This window comes from Camelus ferus, chromosome 32 (genome assembly GCF_009834535.1).
Source record: "Camelus ferus isolate YT-003-E chromosome 32, BCGSAC_Cfer_1.0, whole genome shotgun sequence".
Classification (NCBI taxonomy): domain Eukaryota; kingdom Metazoa; phylum Chordata; class Mammalia; order Artiodactyla; family Camelidae; genus Camelus; species Camelus ferus.
This window is the reverse complement of record NC_045727.1, coordinates 1,612,122-1,631,910: the sequence shown is the minus strand read 5'-3', so window position 1 is coordinate 1,631,910 and position 19,789 is coordinate 1,612,122. Positions and strand designations below refer to the sequence as shown.

Below are 19,789 nucleotides of genomic sequence, written 5' to 3'. Positions count from 1 at the left end.
GTTACCTATCAGCAATGACAAGGTGATGCAGAAGATAAGCAACACGCTTAACAGTCAACATGTTCTGAATTCCACGACTAAGAGGAGAGTTTGTGGAGCTTTTAAAAAATATGAGTGTCCAGGTTCCAATCCAGAATTACAGAATAAGGGGTCAAAGAAAGAAAAAGGTCAACAGGAAGCATAATTATATCCTACTTACACATTTATTTAATCAGCTAGACTCTGCTATGTGCTCAAAATGTTTAATTCTGAGGGTGACAACTGTGTCGCCAAAGAGCTCCACTGCAGAGAAGTCCTCATTCTGGGAACCCATCCCATGGGAGGAAATTACCTCAATATCAGTAAGGGAATAACTAAAGAAACTATTACAGAAACCAGCTGTGGAACACTACGCAGCCGTTAAAGCCTGTATGAGTGCTACAGCCACTGACTGTAAGAAATGTCTATGATGTATTAAATGAGAAAAGCATGTTGCAAGTAATATTAACATTTAAAAGAAAAGCTCTGGTATGTAGAGTCGAACTGTAATAAAAAAAAAAAGAAAGAAAAAAAAGCTCTGTGTTTAGACAAACATGGAGAAAGGGGTGTGAGGCTGCCTCTGTCCAGAATGACCCGAGCAGATGAGAATGGAAGGTGGTGTTTAACGGGAGAGTACTGACTCCTCATTATTCACTTTTAGTTTTTCATTACTTATAATGAATAGTAACATACAATTTTTTAAAAATTAGAAATAAACTGATGAGTTTTTTTGACATTCTCTCCAATGACCAAACAAAAAGAGAAAGAGAAGGAAAAGGAGAGGGAGAAAAAGAATAGGATCAAGGCTTTACTGGGTCTTTGTTTAGGTAAATGCCATCGGTGATGATAAGCACCCCTGCCAGAGATGACAATATGGACTGTTAGTAACACTAAACACTGGTCCAACTGGAAAGGACTTCCTAGTGAAAAATGCTAACTCTATAATGATAATGTTTCAAATATTTTAACATCTATTTATTTTACAAGATATTTTCATTGTTTCCAGAACTACTAAAATCACTTAAAATACTTGTATTTATGGGGTAAAATCTATTCTACAGATTTGCAAGATACATCTAAGAATTTCTATAGCACTACTTAGGATTATTTTTAATACAAAAACGTCCAAACACATACAAATGTAAAGAGAATATTCTAAGAACCACACGTACCCACCACCCAGTTTTAACAACTGTTAATATATTTTATCTACACCCCCCACCAACCTCCACAGATTATTTACCAGGATACTTTAAAATTAAATTTTTAAAAGCTATTCAGCATAGTCATTTCAAATTAATCTAACAAAAGCATTTTCCCTCTATTAACCTAGTATTAAACAACGTGCAATAAACGATGTCAAGAGCAAAATCACTTCACCTGAATGAAATTTAATAAATCTACTGCTTATAAGAGGTCAATTTAGGTATCCGGTAACCATCAATTTCTAAATTTTTATGTAATTTATGTCCAAAGAAAACAAAAAACAACAGCACATGTTAGAACAGGTTATAGTACCTTCTTGTCGGTACTGATTTTCCTTTATTATGATTATTTTTAAAAGTTACCTTTAAAGAATTCTCCAGGATAGTCGGGAGGTGGTGATACCATAGGAGAATCTAGGTTTACAATGGATTTCATGACAATTTCTAAAGCATTTCTTCCATACTGCAATAAAAACCAAATACATTTAAACAGTTTCAGCATTTGGATACCCGTCAATCACATGACCAAGTGAATACTATAAAAACTATTACTGTACAAACAGTCAAAAATAGCAGGACTCAATTATCTACCTACCTATCTACCTACCTACCTACCTACCTACCTATCTACCTACCTACCTACCTACCTATCTGTATCTCAGACTGCCTAAGTCCTTAATTCACACCTTTGCACATAGCAGGCAATCAGTAAATAGATTCCTTTACTTCTGGGAACTCACATGTGATTCCAATGCAAGTATTTAATACAGTCCTATTTTCCAACAGGAATGGGAAGATGACTATATTGCAGAGTTGATCACCAAAGATCTGACTGCTATGTGTGTTACGGGAAGCCATGAATTTACAGCAAAACCGTAAGAGGAGGCAACTTTAACTTTTCAACAGTAACCACTTTCCCTTTTCCATTTACTGCCACAATTTTTCAGATACTAGAAGCTGAAATGTACCTTATTATCAAAGTTGAATCTGCTCAGATCTCTAGATTCTGTTGCTCTTCTGTCCCCATGTGTAAGCGCGCCCTATCCAAACATAAAATTTCCAGTTAAGACACAGAAGACAGGTAACATCCACCATCTTTTATACACATCTATGTAACTCAAAAACTTACCAAACTCTCAAGTCTTTTAGCAACAATAGATGCAAATCTTTGTTCTCCTGCCAATTCAGAAATCAGAAAGACGTACTCAGGAGCAGTAACTTGGTTTGATCTGTGAGTTCGTCCTGTAACGATATTAAAAAAAGTAATAATCATCACTGATTGTGTTCACTAGATACTAGTATTCTGAGATCTATTCCTAGCTAACACTAAGTTGGTATCCAGAAACCCTTAAACCGGGGGCGGCGGGGGGGAATGTAACAATTACCGTAACTCCCCAGAAGGTACAAAATCAGAAACATTGACTTAACATCTATATTCAGAACAATATTCCCCCTTACAAGGGAAAAGAAATGGCCATGAAACTATTATACAATAAATATATTATTACAACTCCAGACTGGCTGACCACAATGCTGCTGATGCACAGCTGTCCTGGATTCTCCCAAAATTGTTGTTTTTTTTCAATCACCAGGTCATAGGGATATGAAGATGGCAGGGAAGGGAGGAGCCATGTGCCCTCAGTGAAGCCACTGGGGGTGAAAGGACACAAGTGGCAGCTGCTCTGACATGGTTAAGTGCATCCTGAAGGTCTATAATGGAGATACTCCTGAGGAACCCCGTTCTTGGATACAATGCCAGAAACCCCATGAAATCCTACTGCAGGCCTTTTATACCTTTTAAAACAGCTAAGAAATAAATTCATGATGAACTCCCTATTTTAAGGTATATGCAATACAGACAATTTCAAAACCTACATATATGTCAAGTTTTAATATGTCTGACATTAAAATATTTCCCCAGTGACTCCCAGCTATTAAGCGAAACTTAGTGCAGGAACTTACCAAATTGCTGAATTGCTCTATCGGCACTCCATGGTAATTCCAGAGTCATATGAACTCTCCGTCTTTGATTTTTAGCTCTCCTATCTGCTTGTAATGAAATACCCGAGCTGGCAGCTTCTGAGATGATAGCAATATTCTGTATCGAAAGTAAGAAAGAAAAAACAGAAGATCACCCCTGCACAAAGACAAGCTGGGAAACATCAACCAATACATGTCCTCCTTTACTTCCTAAGTTATGGAACCCTCAGCTTTAGCTATGCATAGTTACACGGACGCTCAGGATCAAGGTCACATTTCCCAGTCTGCCTTACAACTAAGTGTGGGCACACTCCAGCCAGTAGGTTGTAGGTGATACGAACATCCAGGAAACGTTCCTAGTCAAGGACATGCCCTTCTCATCTTTTCTCCTCTCTGCTGGCTGAAATGTAGAGGTGTAATGATTGAATCTGAAACAGCTGTCTTGCAATACAGAGGTAACTCGGGAATGGAGACCCGCATACTAAAGGAACAAGACAGAAGAGACCCTTCAAGGGGCCACACTGGTCCTGGTCTACCTACTTGTATGAGGGAGAAATAAATTTCTTTGGGTCAATATGATTTTGGATTTTCTGTTACTTAACAGCCAAAACTAATGCTAACTAATATAATTCCTAATGCATATGGCCCTAAATTACTAAAGAAACAAGTACATAAAATATAATAATATCTCTACCTACAATCTTTAAAATACATGTGAGCTTTTAAATATATTTTTAAAACTTTGATGATGATAATAACTATCATCTAGTTTTAGTTGCAGAGGCAGAAAAAAATTTTGAAATAAAAAACAAAGTATGAATAAAGAGATTATTTTATTCCACTTCTCTTAGAGTAAGGAACGAGACTGAAGTGGTACTGCTATTTTTTAGCAATCTCATCAGCAAATGCTTATAGCAACTCCAACTAGATGGAGGAAGAACTGATCTGAGAATCTTAACACTGACAAAGTTTTAATACTTAACACTAAGAGCCTACAGAAAGGGCCTCTGGAGGCAACTCTGACCTCTGCAGTGGTCTGATACGCACAAGTAATCTGTAGCCATTCAGAGCGAACTGTCCTCATAGAACATGGCACAGCAAGACAAGATACAGCAAAGCCAAAGGATAACGTATCTGGGCATGTTTAAATGTATTTCTAGACTCAAAATTACAATGAAGCGGAAAAAAAAAAAGAAGCTAGAGTAGCATTTGTCGTGCCATTAAGATGACCTAAGAGAACACAGTATCTTAATATTCTGATTAAAGACCTCAAAAGCCTCCAAAGTTATCAAGAGTTACATCTAATTCTGTGCACAAAACACTTACCACATTCAATTTATAAGAAAATAATGAAAATACGTAAAATGTTCAGTGATTATGTGCAATTACTAAAAAAGTATAGAATAAAAACATTCAATGGACAAGATTTATATTAAAAGAGAAAACCCTTTTAAGATTAATCTAAACATATGGGCATTATTCTTTTCATCCAAAACATCTGAGAAAAGCATACCTTATCTCCATCCATGAATCTTTGTTTTTCTGTGATATTCAGAATTTCCACAGGGACATCAAGTTCAGATCTTGACTCATAAGATATACTTCCATCATCATTGCTTACAACCCTCCCCTTGCGGCCAGTCATCTGCAAAGCCAAACAGTGTCACTTACAATTAAGGTATCTGACTATGGCGCATGAAGCTCAGGACTATTCCATCAGAGAAACTTGGTGGGAGATGAAAGGGGATAATGAAACCAACACGTATTGTGCAGCCTGGGCTGCAGCAGGCACCCTTGGGGAGAGAACATTGCAACACAGTTTCTGGATTTAAAAAGTTCAAATTCCAGTGGAGAAAACAGACGTGTGGCAATAATAACAAAGGCTGAGTGACAGGTGCAGGAACCGAGATCAGTGTCTTGGGATAGACACTCAAAGATACGAAGGGCAGGAATTCACAGGCTCTAGCATAACAACAGAGTAGAGCAAGGCTTGTACTAAGATCTAAGAGAGGATATTAGATAATTATACAATGATACCAAATATATCACTCATTCTAAAGGCTTTAAAAGTGGCAAAAAATTAAAAAAAAAAAAAAAAAGTGGCAAAAAATTACCTAAAAGAGACACAGCCCCGATCAAGACATACTTACCTCAGCAACATTCTCAGGGCCACCAAGTTCATCAATAAGTTCATCCAGGGTATTAGGCGGGAGGTCTTCTGCTAATTTTTCTAGTTTATCAAGCAGGTCTTTCTTCATCTGCTGGGCCCTTTCCACAGCGTCCTGACTTGTTATAAGGCTACTGTTACTGTTGGTGTTACTGTTAGCTAGATAAAATACATTTGTTAAAAATCAGTACAAAATTTAAATTTTTGCTTTTTTTAAAAGTATGTTTCACAGACAAAAGCAAGCTTCAACGTGGATACCTGGTGCACTGTTAGGAGCAGGTGAGATAACTGGTGTAGAAGAGAAACTCGGTCGTTTTGATCCAAGACCTGACGCTAATAAGGCACTTTGAATAGAATCTGGGTCTATACTTTTCTTTTTTTTTTTATCTTTGTTTTTCTTGTGGTCTTTTCTGATTAACCAGGGATCTGAAAGTCAAGGAAAGACATGTATCTAACCATCTGTCAAAACAAACTAAACATTCCCAGAGGAAAGCATCACCAGTGACGCTGGCTCGGTACATGCTAACACCACAAGGTGCGGCTCCACAGCCTGACGTTCAACGTGACTGTACAGAACGGAGGCCATCGCCTCGCATAACGGGCTCCACCGCCAGCGACAGACAAGCCTAGAGCTCCCACTAAGGAAAGACTAGAATCTACGTGATGATTTTGTACAGGGAAAAAAGGTTTTAGTACAACACCCCATTTCAAATACCCAGAAATAACCGTCCTTTAACATAGTGATGAACTTACCATCTTCATCATCCTCACTAGACTCGTCTCTGAATGGGTTGAAATCATCATCATCTCCAGAACTCATGTTTTTAGAGCTCTCGTAGTCACTTTCTTCATTATCAGAGGCATCAGATTCACTTCCACTGTCATCAGAACTGCTACCAGTAAGGCCACCTACTTTTCGTGCTTTTTTGGCTTCTCGAGTTATTTCTTCACCTACCCTCAAACCCCAAACAAGAAGGTCAGCCAAAACACACTGTTCTAAAGATCCGGGAAATTACATTTAGTTCATGAGTTAATACACTTAGTTAGTTCAAACGAGAACAGTGGAGAAAAGCATTTATGCACGTAAATAAGAGCAAAGAAAATTCACAGAGCAAGTGCTAACCCTGTGGACTCTTACAAGAAAGGTTATGTGCAATTATGTTTAAGAAAATATTAGATATGTAAGTACAAACTCAAGCCCACCTTCAAGTGCACAAGTTTCAAAATAAATTCAGGACAACAGAGATGAAACAGAATCTCTGGCACTGTCACAATTTAATTGCATCTCAGGTTGAGATAAGAGGCCTAATAATTATAGGTTGATAAAATGTTTTTTAAACACTTTATGGAATACTAAAATAACTATAAAACTGCATTTTAAAAAGTCAAACAAGGTGCTAATCTGAACTACCTTACTGAATATTCATAAAAGATATCTGGAATAAGCCAATCAAAACTAAGAAAACATTAAGAAGCTCACATATTAACAAGATAGTGAGAACAATTCAGAAAAGGGAAACATGTCCATCTATCTGACCATTCTAAGATATCACTGATTCTGAGACAGCATTACTTTTTGTACTACTAAAAAATAATAATAATTTTAAAAAACCTGTTAATTATACGACAATAAACCTACTTTCAGGCATATTAAAAATGTTCTTAAAAAAAAGTATTACTTGGAATGGATGAAATATAAGGGTGAAGTGTCAGGCATTTAGAAGACACAGCATCAGAGCCTTCACAATACAAGGAGTTATTCTCCCCATTTTAGATAAAGAAAGCCTGAGAAGGTAACTTCTGAAAGTCAAAACAGCTTCGTAAGCACCTAACACACCCACACACACACCCACACCCACACACACACCCACAACCACACCACTGACAACAGAAAGACCAGTAGCTGTGTGAACCTGGGAATATTCCTCAACCTCTTAGCCTTTCTGTGCCTTAGTGTCCTCTGTCTATAAAACCGAAAAAATAAAACCTACTTTCATATGGATACCTCGTGGGTTGAATGAGATCATGTGTGACTGATGCTTACCAGTGCCTAGCACTGGTCACTCATTAATAACAGGTTACTCGAGCATTCAAAACTACACAAGTGACAGCGAAAATATGCAACCATCTGCCAATTCAAGGCAGGCAGTACGTTCCCCAAATACAGCTGCAGCAAAAAGCTCAAATTTATTCTACTTTCAACCCCATTTAAAGGAAAGTGCCCACCTTTCCGCTTCTTTATTTTATTTTCTTTACAAGGACTAGCTCTTGGAGAACTGTTGTTACTTGGAGCTGTCAAATCGATTCCTAGCAAACTATAAAGCTTCTTCCTATCTGGAGCAGGGAAGTGTTTTTCAATGAGTGACTGTAACACTCCTCTGCAGGAGAGAGAAATAGTGACAGTTAGTGGTTCAGTCTACAAAATTATTATAGTTTCACCAAACATATTTTTTAAAAAGTAAGTATATTTTATGCAATCTTACAAAATATTCACAATCTAGCTCAAATAAATTTTAATATTCTGGGCCAAGGGTGTCCAACAGAAACATAGTGTTAGTCAAGCAAAATTTTTACATTTTTCCAGTAGCTAAATTAAAAAGTAAAATAAAGCTGGTGAAACTAATTTTAGTATTTTAACTCAATGTATCACTTTAACATGTAATCAGTGAGATATTTTACATATTTTTCCTTAAGTCTTTGAAACTTGTTGTGTATTTCACTTAGAGCTCATCTCAATTTGGACTAGCCATTTCAACTGCTCAACTGCCACGTGACTAGTGCCCATCACATCAGAGGCAGTACTAGGTATGCAAGCACAGGAAAAATACAGATTCTCAGGTGCATGACTTGCTTTAAAAAGTAGTTTTTAAATACATGCATCTTAAAAGGAGCCACTTGAATGTATTCCCTGAGGCAAAAGACAATCTGGTGGCATAAGTTTTCTTGTTAATTTTACTACAAGTTAGAATTGTCAGGTTCTGTAAACAAACTGAAAAACAATGTCAAAAATATTTTTTAAAAACTCTTCTACCTCAGGACTATCTGCAATTATTATATTGGCGCTTACTAAACTGGGGCAAACTATACTTACTGCTCTTCTGAATAATGGTAATTTCAAATACACAAAGCCAAAACTAAAACTGAAACTAAACCAAGCTGTTACAGATTTTCAAGATGTACAAAACGAATAAAGATCAAACCCTTCCATTAGTCCAAATACTGGGCATAATACTGTCAAAATACTTGACATTTCAGCATTTCTATGTTAATGTTTTCCAACAGACACACTATTACGAATACGCACAGGACTGCAAAAACTAAGATCAGGAAAACTTTAAAAGGCAAAAATTCTTGTCTCCAGGAAATGCCAACATTTAAACAAATCTAAGTAAAAACTCAAAACCAAAAACATTACTTGGCAGTTGAAACAAAATCATTCAATTCTCCCCCGCCTTCTTCCAAGGCTTCTAATGTTCTAGCTTCTCCCGTAGACTGCAGACCAATTACAACACACTGGAGGAAGAAAAGAGTATTAATAATTATAAGTAAAAATATGTATGTGGCTTCTCAAGATGTATTTTAAATATTTAGTTTTAAAAAAAGATTTCCAGCAAGAATTACCCATTATTGTACGTGTACCCATTTATTTATCCTACACACATCTGAAACATGCTATGTGTAAAACACTTAGCTAGGAAATGGTATTACAGTGGTGGACCCAACTGACACCCTTGCCCCTGTCTTTGCGCTTTAAGTAGATACATATTCACCAAAAGGGAAAAAGCCTTAAGGTAATACACCTACATACTATCAGTGGTTATATGTATGGATAGCCAAATTACAGTGATGTTTATACTTTTCTGAGCTATCTAAATTCTTTATAAACAGGCATTGCTTTTACTACCTTGAAAAATTTATTTTTTAAAGTCTTACGGTTAAAACTTTTACAACTGTCCTTTACAAAGAAAAGGTTTATAATACAAGTAGAAAACCTCAACACCCAGTAGACTAAAAAACATAACCAAGGATGAATCTCTTCAGACATTCTCCAACTTACTTTTCCATTCTTGATTTCTTCTCGAGCTAGTTGCACAACCCTTTTAACTTTGGATGCTATGCATAAGTATTTGAAAAATCTCTGGTGAGCAGACCAGAACTGACCCCACATGGATTTCTTCATTCTCTGCTCAGCGTCAATCAGATCTGCAGCTTGCTGAAATCGCTCTCTGGCAATGACCCACTGAAAATGCACACCCAACATTTTAGATACTTCAATCTCTGAGTGTGAATTATTTAAAAGTGACTCAGTCAATCAAAATAATGTTCAGTGCAAGACACCACTTAACAGTAATTCAATGAAACACCTTCAGGAAATCTCTGAACATACGTTTTTTAGGACACTCACAGAGAGCTGTCCCCAAATTCTTACTACCTAATATAGTCATTTTAGGAAATAGTTACATTGTGATTTTTGAAACTATTACAACTGAAATAAATGGCTATTTTTCATAAATTACTTTAACAAAGAGAAAGCTTGGAAAATTGGGAAAATAAGGATCTGGTGACTTATCTGCTGTTTTACTGCAGAAATATACTCCTGTGGGCTGACAGAGATTACATTGGACAAGAATGGCTAACAGAAATATTATCAGGTACATTAAAAGTACTAGAAATTGGGTTTAGCAGATACAAACTACTATATATAAAACAGATAAAACAACAAGGTTCTAATGTATAGTACAGGGAACTACATTCAGTATCTTATAATAATCTATAGTGAAAAAGAATATAAATATGTATAACTGAATCACTCTGCTGTACCCCAGAAATTAGCACATTGTAAATCAATTATACTTCAATTAAAAAAAAGTACTAGAAGTTAAGAAAAAAATGCTCACCAGTTTGACTGCTTTATTATACATTTTAACATAGCTCTGAGAAAGAAGAACTTCCTCAATTTTGAAGGTCACTCCAGTAAAGCTCAGCTGTCGAGCAATATACATTCCTCTAAGCTTCATATCCATAGCAACTATTTCCATGGCACCAACACCTCTGAATAAAATTAAAACACACAGTAACTATCATTAAATATAGTAGGGCTTTAACATATGTAGAAGAGGTTTTAGCAATAACACCTCTTTTATACTGCTAGTGTATACTGTAAATTGCATTACCTCCGTTCTACTGCCTGAATAAAATCACTGAATTCTCTAAATGGAGTTCCCTCACCCCATATTCCAAGACGGTTCATATAGGCCATGTTTCGTGGTTCAGAAGCACCTGAAAAAAAACCCCAAAATGAAACATATTATATAGTTGAAAAAAATAATCTATACATGTAACTTCTAAATAAATAATTACTCACCAGTGGCACTAGCATAAACAACTCTGGCTTTTGGCAATTTGTTCTGAAGTTCTAAAACTGCTAAGCCTGTCTTGGTTGGCTTTGAAGAACCAACAGGACATAAGTTTTTTGCTTTATGACATTCATCAAACACTATCTGTAAGGAATACATTAAGGAGCATGTCATATTAGTAGCAAGTGTCTCTAATCTTTTAGGAAGAGTTAACTTTCATTTCCCAGAGGCCTTGGGAAATAGCCAAAATTTCTAAGACAGTAGCTGGAGTTAAACAAAACAAAACAAAACAGGATTATCAGCAGGAGGGATGCTATTGGTAACAAGCCTCTGAGCATCAACTAACATCCACATACCTATTATCTGCTTTTGTCAAACCTTAACATTTTGCCACTGCTTCAGATTGTTTTTTCTTTACGATTATAAATAAAGCCCTCTATGTGCCTCTCCCTGATTCCACCACCTCGCCTCTCTCTAGCCAGAGAGGCATTCACTGTATTTGGCATTAACCTTAACTGGATATTTATTTCTTAATTAGAATGAAGGAAAGGATCCACTACAGCTAGAAATGTCCAGCACACAGAGGATTTTGGCAAGTTCTATTAAGTACAAGCACGAATGAAAACCAATTTTATCAGCATTTCAAAACTGGTGTTTTTCATGCAGGACAGTAAAATGCATGCTACGAGCAAGGAAGTCTGGAAATCACTAACTTAATGAGGGAATATAGCATTCAGCATGTTCCACACCTATTAACATTTTCCTAAAGGAGGAACTTAAATACTGGCCTTCTAAATGACAACTACAAAACAGAATCAACTTTCTGACTTCCTTGGAATCCCAGTAGTCTGTTTAACCTCAGAATTCCTGTTTTCCAAATGTTTATCCTTAGATTAACTTTTGTGTCATTAAAAAATATAAAAACATTTTTTGCAAAGGATACCACTCCATCGAAGTCATCACCGCACCAATGCAGAAGCTGTTTTAACCTCGTTTTGTATTTACCGCCAGACTGACTTTCACCAATGAGGGAAGAATAGGTAGCAAAAATAACACCCTTCTTCACACTCCCATTATGCTTGGAAGAAATTTTTCCATATTTAAACTAAAAAAGAAAAGAACTTAATAAATACGCTTATCTGTCTCAATATTTATCCCACCCAAATTTCTATAGCAGTTAACTAGACCATGATGGACTTAGGAAAATCAAAGGACCACCTAAGATCATCCACAAAATTTTTCACACATATGTATATACACATACAGACATGCCCATGCCCCCACATTTATGTATGTGTGTGTGTGTGTGTGTGTTTAACTTTATGGTGCAAGGACCGTTTTCAAAGTCTCTAAAAAGTCTACCACCAAAAGAAAGATTACAAACCAAACTACCCTACAAGAAAAAGTCCCAGTATTCATTCTATAAATATTGTGCACTTACTACCTTCAAAGCACTGTAACTAAGTTCTGAGCGATATATAAGAATTATGATTAATAATTGTGCCCTTCTTCAATTACACTGACTCAGAAACAGAAAACCATTTCTAGATGCCAGTTACCTGTTTTAAGTTTTGAACTTCAGCAGTCACTGAAGTACACAGTACTTTACCCACTAACCCACTCGGTAATATTCACCCAAAAAAGCCACTGATGGGCAGGGCAACACTGAAGCAACTCAGGATTCACGTGGAAAGTGGATTCACGTTTACTTAGTTTCAAAGGGCTAGCAAGGAAACACCTGCAGGAACCAGGTCTGCCTCTTTCACCCTTGTGACTCCAGGAACTGGTGCATAGTAGGAGGTCAATAAAGATTTGCTAAATGAACATTAAGATTCTAATCACATTAAACTGTGCTTCTAGACAATGAAATATTTTCTCCCACTTGACAGCACTGTTTTAACAAGACACAGGTACAGGTTTAATACAAGTCCACTGAAAGTACGAACATCTAAACTAGGCTCCAAACCACAGTTCTCTATGTGCTATGAGGGGCGCACTGCCGGTCCAGACAGCTGTATGACACTGCACCCCACACTCAGTTACGAGTTTTGCCCACAGAAAGTTACTTCAGAAACAGACAAAACAAACAAACAAAACAAACAAACAAACAAAAACAAACCACCCTGAAAACTGAAAGAATAAACTCTATAAAAAGAGACAATGCCTATTTGTTGCCACTACAGAACCCTACCTGGCATAGTATTTAACACACAGTAATCCATACACCAACAGTAATGGCTGAATACAAAACTTTCATACCTTATTTAATGAATGCACCAAAATGTTTTTTGCTCCAATATCCCTCAAATCTCTTTCAGCATCATACTTTAAATCATTTGAAACACTGAACCTGCCACCAAAAAAAGAGAAAGAGAGAAAAGAAAAATACACAAATTAAAGGCAAATTCCATCATTCTAGCAGTATTCAAGAGTCAATAAAACCAGGCCTTGACACTTCAAAACTTACACCTACTCGTTAAAGCCCATCCTCATACGCTGGATTACTCACAAACAAAAGCTTCCACGGCCGGTCTTCAGCACTTACCACAGAGCTCTTTTCCTGCTCAACAGATAATTCTCATAGATGATTCCTGCTATTGTCCTTCCTTTTCCCACCCCAGCACCGTCACCTATCAAGAAGCCAGCACGGTCTCCATTAGGCAGGAATGTTTCATGTTGCTGAAAAAGCAAAAGCTGGTAATTAATCTACCCCGTTAGACGTTGGTCATCAGTCTTTCACACAGTTTTAGAAACATAACAACATTATGCATTTTTATATGAACAGTACAGAGTCTGGCTTAGTGTGGACACTTATACTGACCATGCAGGCATATCTCGTTTTATTGCACTTCGCTTTACTGCACTTCAGGGGATATTCCACTTCTTACAAACTAAAGGTCTGTGACAACCCTGGGTCAAGCAATGCTATCAGTGCCATTTTTCCAATGGCATTTGCTCACTTTGTGTCTCTGTGTCACATTTTGGTAATTCCAAACTTTTTCATTATTATTACATTTGTTATTGTGATCCGCAATCATTGATCTTTGATGTTACTATTTTAACTGTTTTGGGGTGCCTCGCACCCTGCTCATGTAAGAAGATGAACTAAATTGTGAATTAAATTGGTAAATGTTGTGTGTGTTCTGACTGCACCACTGACTGGCCATTTTCCCCATCTCTCTCCCTCTCCTTGGGCCTTCCTGTTCCCTAAGACACACAGTATTGAAATTAGACCAATTAATAACTCTTACAATGGACTCATAAGTATACAAGTGAAAGGAAGAGCTGTATGTCTCTCAATTTAAATCGAAAGCTAGAAATAATTAACTTGAGAGGAAGGCATGTTGAAAGCTGATACAGGCTGAACACTAGGCCTCTTGCTCCAAACAACCCAGTTCTGAACGCAGAGGAAAAGTTCTTGAAGGAAATTAAAAATACTACTTCAGTGAACAAATGATAAGAAAGCAAAACAGCCTTATTGCTAAAGTGAAGAAAGCTTTAGTGGTCTGGACAGAAGATCAAACCAGCCATGCATTCCCTTAAGCCAAAGCCTAACCCAGAGCAAGGCCCTAACTCTCTTTAATTCTGCGAAGACTGAGAGAGGTAAAGAAGCTACAGAAGGAAAGTCTGAAGCTGGCAGAGGTTGGTTCGTGAGGTTTAAGGAAAGGAGTCATCTCTGTAACATACAAGTGCAGGTGAAGCAACAAGTGCTGATGTGGAAGCTAGAAGATTTAACTAAAGTATCAGTGAAGGCAGCTACACTAAACAACAGATTTCCAATATACACGAAACTGCCTTCTGTTGGAAGAAGATGCCATCCAGGACTTTCACAGCTAAAGAGAAGCAGTCAATGTGTGGCTTCAAAGCTTCAAAGGACAGGCGGTTTTCTTACTAGGGGTTAATGCAGCTGACAACTTCAAGTTGAAGCCAATGCTCATCTCCCATTCCAAAAATCCTAGCGCCTTTAAGAATTATGCTAAATCTACTCTGCCTGTGGCTCTACAAATGCTATAAAAAAGTAGCACATCTGTTTATAACATGGTTTACTGAACATTTGAAACCCACTGTTGAAACCCACTAGTGCTCAGAATAAAAGGTTCCTTTCAAAATAGTACTACGCATTGACAATGAGCTCTGATGGAGATGTACAACCAGATTAAGGTCGTTCTCGTGTCTGCTCTGTAACATAACATCCCTTCCATAGCCCATGGAACTAGGAGTAATTTCGACTTTCAAGTCTTAATTCTTTTTTTTTTTCTTCTCCAAGTCTTATTCTTTAAGTAACACATTTCGTAAGGCTATAGCTGCCATAGTGATTCCTCTGATAGGTTCAAGCAAAGTAAATGGAAAACCTTCTGGAGAGGAATCACTACTCCAGAAGCCACTAAAAATATCTGTGATTCACAGCAAAAGGTCAAAATAGCAACATAACAGGAGTTTGGAAGAAACTGATTCCAACCCTCATGGATGACTTTGAGGGGTTAAAGACTTCAGTGGAGGAAGTAGACTCCTGAGATGGAATCACTCCCTATGGGTGGGGGCTTTCAAATCTTTTCTAGCTTTCAGCTACTGGGGGGGAGGGGGGGGTGGAAGCTGCAACAAACAGCCTTATATGTTTATGTTCTTATTTAATAGCTCTATGAGATAGACTCCCAGTAATGGAATTGTTAGGTCGAAGGATATAGGTATTTTTAATTTTAATACATATTCCCAGTGAGGAATTCCCAAAAAGGTCATGACATTTTATCATTTCCACTAAACATGGAACCCCCCACATCAACCCTACTCTTTAATTTCCTAACACATAAAATTCCTTTAAAAATTACACCCGCAAGTTTTTCACTCAAGGAAAACTTACCTCTAAATTGAAACAACTGTATCACATGAACTAAGATTAAAAGATAAAAACTGCATGTAGTTATAAAAGACGGCTTACCTGGGCTGCATATGTTATAGCCTCAAGCTGTAATGCTGACAACCAGCCATTATCAATGGTTTCTTCAGAAATAGACGTTTTGTACCAAACATCAGGAGGAGTAACACTGGACAAAGAACTAGTTTCCACTACAGCATCTGGGTGACGTAGGCCAATTTTTACTAAACAAAAATTTTAAAATATTCATTTTAATCATTCTAAGTAATAACAGTTCCAGGCTTACCATATAATATATATAAGAAAATAAGTAACTATACACTCTGAGATCTTATACAAAGCACTGATGGATGGTGAAGTATTGTTTAAATTTGACTACAGTGACCTATTTATCAACTACCTATGGCTTAAATATAGACTTACTGATTAAAATGATCTAGAAAAATACCATCTTAGCTCGTATCACCAAGTTCTCCAGTAGTAACAGAACATAATCCTAGACTAAGGCATCATTTTAAACGACCAGAAAAGTATGGGATCTTGGAATCCATACATAGTTGGTAAACAGAGATTTTTAGTTTAAGTGGTCTTATTATATTATCAAAATATTTAAGAGACAAATTCTGGTCATGGATTTTTTTTCTCCATCTTATTACCCTCATAAAATTAAAAAGTGAAAAATTTTATACAAAAGCTAAAAATTCTTAATTTTCAACTTAATATACTGGCCACTAAAAAAACTGAAAAAAGATAGACATGGCATAAATATAAACCACTGAATTCAAATAGCACATTTTACTTTAAAGATTCCCATGTTTTCATCACCTGTTTTAAGTAAGCTGTATAAACTATAAAGCTATGTGTTTATATCTCTGTAATTTACTATGATTTTATAATCACTGCTGATAAGAGCAAAATTAACTTGAAAGAAAAAAGCTTTTTTACTCTTAGTTTTAAAAGATTTCATTCTAAAACAAAGTTCTAAGTTTGTGGGGTCGGGGGTAGAGTGCACGCTTAGCATGTATGAGGTCCTGGGTTCAATCTCCAGTACCTCTGTCAAATAAATAAACAAACAAACCTAATTACATGCCCCTCCCCCAAATGTTGTGAAGGGAAAAAAAAAAACTCATAGTAAAATTTTCATGTGGATATTTTAAAACATATTATAGTTTAAAATATATTACAAAAGCTCATACTTGTGAAATCCTGAGGTACCAAACATAAATATGTCCTAACAGATAATACAGTATGTGTGGGGAAGTTTTTAAGTTCAGAAGGAACCCAGAAGTCTTTCATTATTTTGACAAGTCCCAGAGACATACATTTAATTGGCATATACTCTGCATAGGTTTCCGCATGACCCATTTCCTCTTCATCTTCTTCCTCTGGTTCATCTTCCTCTTTCACAACAGGGACCTTCTATAACAGAGAGAGAGTAAAATCAACTTAGTCCAGAGACTGGAGGCCCAGTCAAAACACACAGAAAAATGCTTCTGCAGGAATACCTGCTATCTTCAGCCCTGGAAACATGACGTATCACTTCTATAGTCCCTACAATCTGGATCATATGTTGTGACTTCCCTGCTTCTCCAATGATAGACTCAGACAATGCATGACCTATTCTGATCCCTATCAAATGGGTCACCACACAGCTCCACCATCATCTCAGACTACTTTCCCTTCAATATTGCCTACTACCCTCCCTGATGCTCAGAACTCTCTAACCTCAGTCCTCACTCTTCATTCCAGTTCAGGAACAGAGAGCGAGGAGTCGGAAGAGAAAAGGTGGATTAAGCTCCAAGAGCACATCCTACACTCTCCTGGGCAGAAGCCTCACATCCTGCCCTCTTTTCAGTTCTCCTCCATCTGTTTTCTTTCCCTTATATCCTAAAACCGCAGAACCCCAGAAGACCTGGAATTTTAAAATTCTTCTGAAAGACAGAGAAATTTATTCTGACATCCATGTCTCCGCAGACACGACAATCGGATACAGGATCCTGTATCACTTCTCTCCAAACCCTAGCACGACTGAAAGTAAAATGAGGAGCTATTAGTAACTGTACCAGGAAAACAGGAGTAAACCCAGACTGTCCCAAGCAAACTGAGTGAATGGTCACCATACCCAGTGTTTCTCCACAGAATCTCACAGGATAGAGGCAGGAAGGGATAGGAAAATAGTGAAAAGAGGCTTTTTCAAGGGCTTCCCATCAGTAAACCACTAGGAAAGCTCTTTATTAATGCGTGCTTGATCAAGGGAGAACGTAGACAAGCAGCTGTGAGACCCAGGAAACGGTAGAAGAAGGACAGAGAAAACCCAGTCAGGACCTACAGGTAATGCCAAGGATAGCACGGCATTAAAAAGTAAGGTCAGGCTCTTCTTTCAGTTTTACTTATTTTTATTTAGTCTAGAGCAGCATACGGTGACATATAGATGCTCAATAAACGTGGGAAGGAAAAGGGAGGTGGGAGATAAACATTCAGTCAACATCAACCCGTGGGGTCCTTAGAAACAAAAAACCAACAAAACACAAAACTCCAAATATTCTCAGAAAGTATGCCAAAATGAAACCCAGTTTCAGGAATAAGAGACAAAACGGGGCTGGCCAAATAAAGATACAAATCCCAATTCTGCTGTTATTTGTGTAGCCCTGGGCAAATTATTTAAATTTTGATTCCTTCCCTTCCCTCCCTTTGCACCTTTTCCCCCACCTATAAAACAGGAATGCATACTATGCTAAAAGACCAGCCTCCTTCTTTCTCTCTCTCCAACATTTTTTCCTTTTTTACCACTGGTATATTTGGAGGATGAGGTGGTTATACAAAAGGATCACAAAATCCAGGGACCAGACAAGTAATATTTCTAAGACAGCTGGATATAAAACGGCAACTGACACCAAGCTTAGGGTCAAGGAGATAAATGAAGGGGAGGAAGACTGTGGTACCTGGAGAATGCCTGCCCAACACACAAAGTAGATATTTCACTACTCAACCTTAGAGAGATTAACACTAGGTAGGGAATGTGGGCCCAGGATTGTCAGGTACTCCTATTTTTCAAGAGAATCTAGAAATCAGAATTTTTACATGTTAGAAACATACTCAAAACTTTTTCAGGGGGAGGGTATAGCTCAGTGGTAGAATGCGTGCTTAGCATGCATGAGGTCCTGGGTTCAAGCCCCAGTATCTCTGTTAAAATAAATAAGTAAACCTCTTGCCCCCTCAAAAAACAACAGAAACAAATGAGGCCTCTTGAAACAAATTTTTTTCCCAAAATTATGTGGAAGCCAAACAAAACACATCTGTCAACCGGTTTTGGTCCAGAGGCTACCAGTTTGCAATCTGTTAGATGTTTCCTGACTGCTAAGACAATACAGAACTTTTAGGGTAAGGTATAGCTCAAGTGGTAGTCTTTGCTTAGCATCCACAAGGTCCTGGGTTCAATCCCCAGTACTTCCTCTAAAACAAACCAACCAACCAACCTAATTACATCCCCCACAAAAAATAAAAAATAACTTAATAATAATAATTTAAAAAAAGACAATATAGAACTTTTGCCATATTACAGGCAACATGGGCTAGACTAGGAACTTGAGCACCAACTAATCTTAAAGAAAAAATGCAATCTTATTTTCCAAAACTCAATTTCCAAGTAAGCCACTGGCATGCAACCACTAAGTAAACTGACAACGACAGTGCTTATTCCCCTGGTCCCCATTCAAAGCCTCAGGCACAGGTCGCTCTGCTGTCTCTCCAACCCAATCAACTCTCTAGTACCAATATACTCAGTCACCTCGTATTCTCTTCCTTTTTTTCTTTCCCCTCACCCTTTCCAATCACCTTTGCAATCTCTCCAGTTTATCCCTTATCACCTCCCTTCTGGACTACTTAACCAGCCTCCCAACTTGTTTCTTCTTTCCCATCACGCAACACAAGTAGCAGCTCCCTCTCCTGCCAGAGGCCCTCCCTCACTGCTGCTGCACCAAGTTCCAAACACATCAAACTCAACTCTGGACCCTCCACAGAGCCCCCAAAGACCCATTTCAATTTCTTCCTGCAAGCCAAGTATCCTAAGAGCACATGGCTACCACCTCCTCTGTGTCTACTAATGCTGTAGTTCACTTCCTAAAATGCCATCTCAAAGTCTCTCCAGACTCCTCCCAAGCTCCATGACACCTCCTCCATAAAGTGAAGT

General features: G+C 37.6%; 1 protein-coding gene across 5 annotated transcripts in view; it reads right to left on the bottom strand.

Annotated features, from left to right (window-relative positions):
- SBNO1 (strawberry notch homolog 1) overlaps positions 1-19,789 on the bottom strand; it is a 49,650-nt gene that overhangs the window by 15,808 nt on the left and 14,053 nt on the right. For 3 of the 5 annotated variants that reach the window (XM_032472191.1, XM_032472190.1, XM_032472192.1), the window contains 19 exons: positions 16,923-17,019; positions 15,664-15,824; positions 13,273-13,406; positions 12,987-13,077; positions 11,671-11,832; positions 10,736-10,871; positions 10,545-10,650; positions 10,269-10,422; positions 9,428-9,610; positions 8,786-8,883; positions 7,597-7,748; positions 6,124-6,321; positions 5,629-5,796; positions 5,354-5,529; positions 4,717-4,848; positions 3,186-3,321; positions 2,353-2,465; positions 2,192-2,263; positions 1,587-1,686 (listed from right to left, as the gene is read on the bottom strand). In XM_032472191.1, coding sequence (XP_032328082.1) covers positions 1,587-1,686; positions 2,192-2,263; positions 2,353-2,465; positions 3,186-3,321; positions 4,717-4,848; positions 5,354-5,529; positions 5,629-5,796; positions 6,124-6,321; positions 7,597-7,748; positions 8,786-8,883; positions 9,428-9,610; positions 10,269-10,422; positions 10,545-10,650; positions 10,736-10,871; positions 11,671-11,832; positions 12,987-13,077; positions 13,273-13,406; positions 15,664-15,824; positions 16,923-17,019 — 2,569 coding nt within the window. The remainder of the gene's footprint in view (positions 1-1,586; positions 1,687-2,191; positions 2,264-2,352; positions 2,466-3,185; positions 3,322-4,716; positions 4,849-5,353; positions 5,530-5,628; positions 5,797-6,123; positions 6,322-7,596; positions 7,749-8,785; positions 8,884-9,427; positions 9,611-10,268; positions 10,423-10,544; positions 10,651-10,735; positions 10,872-11,670; positions 11,833-12,986; positions 13,078-13,272; positions 13,407-15,663; positions 15,825-16,922; positions 17,020-19,789) is intronic. The other 2 variants (XM_032472193.1, XM_032472194.1) reach the window with 1 other exon arrangement.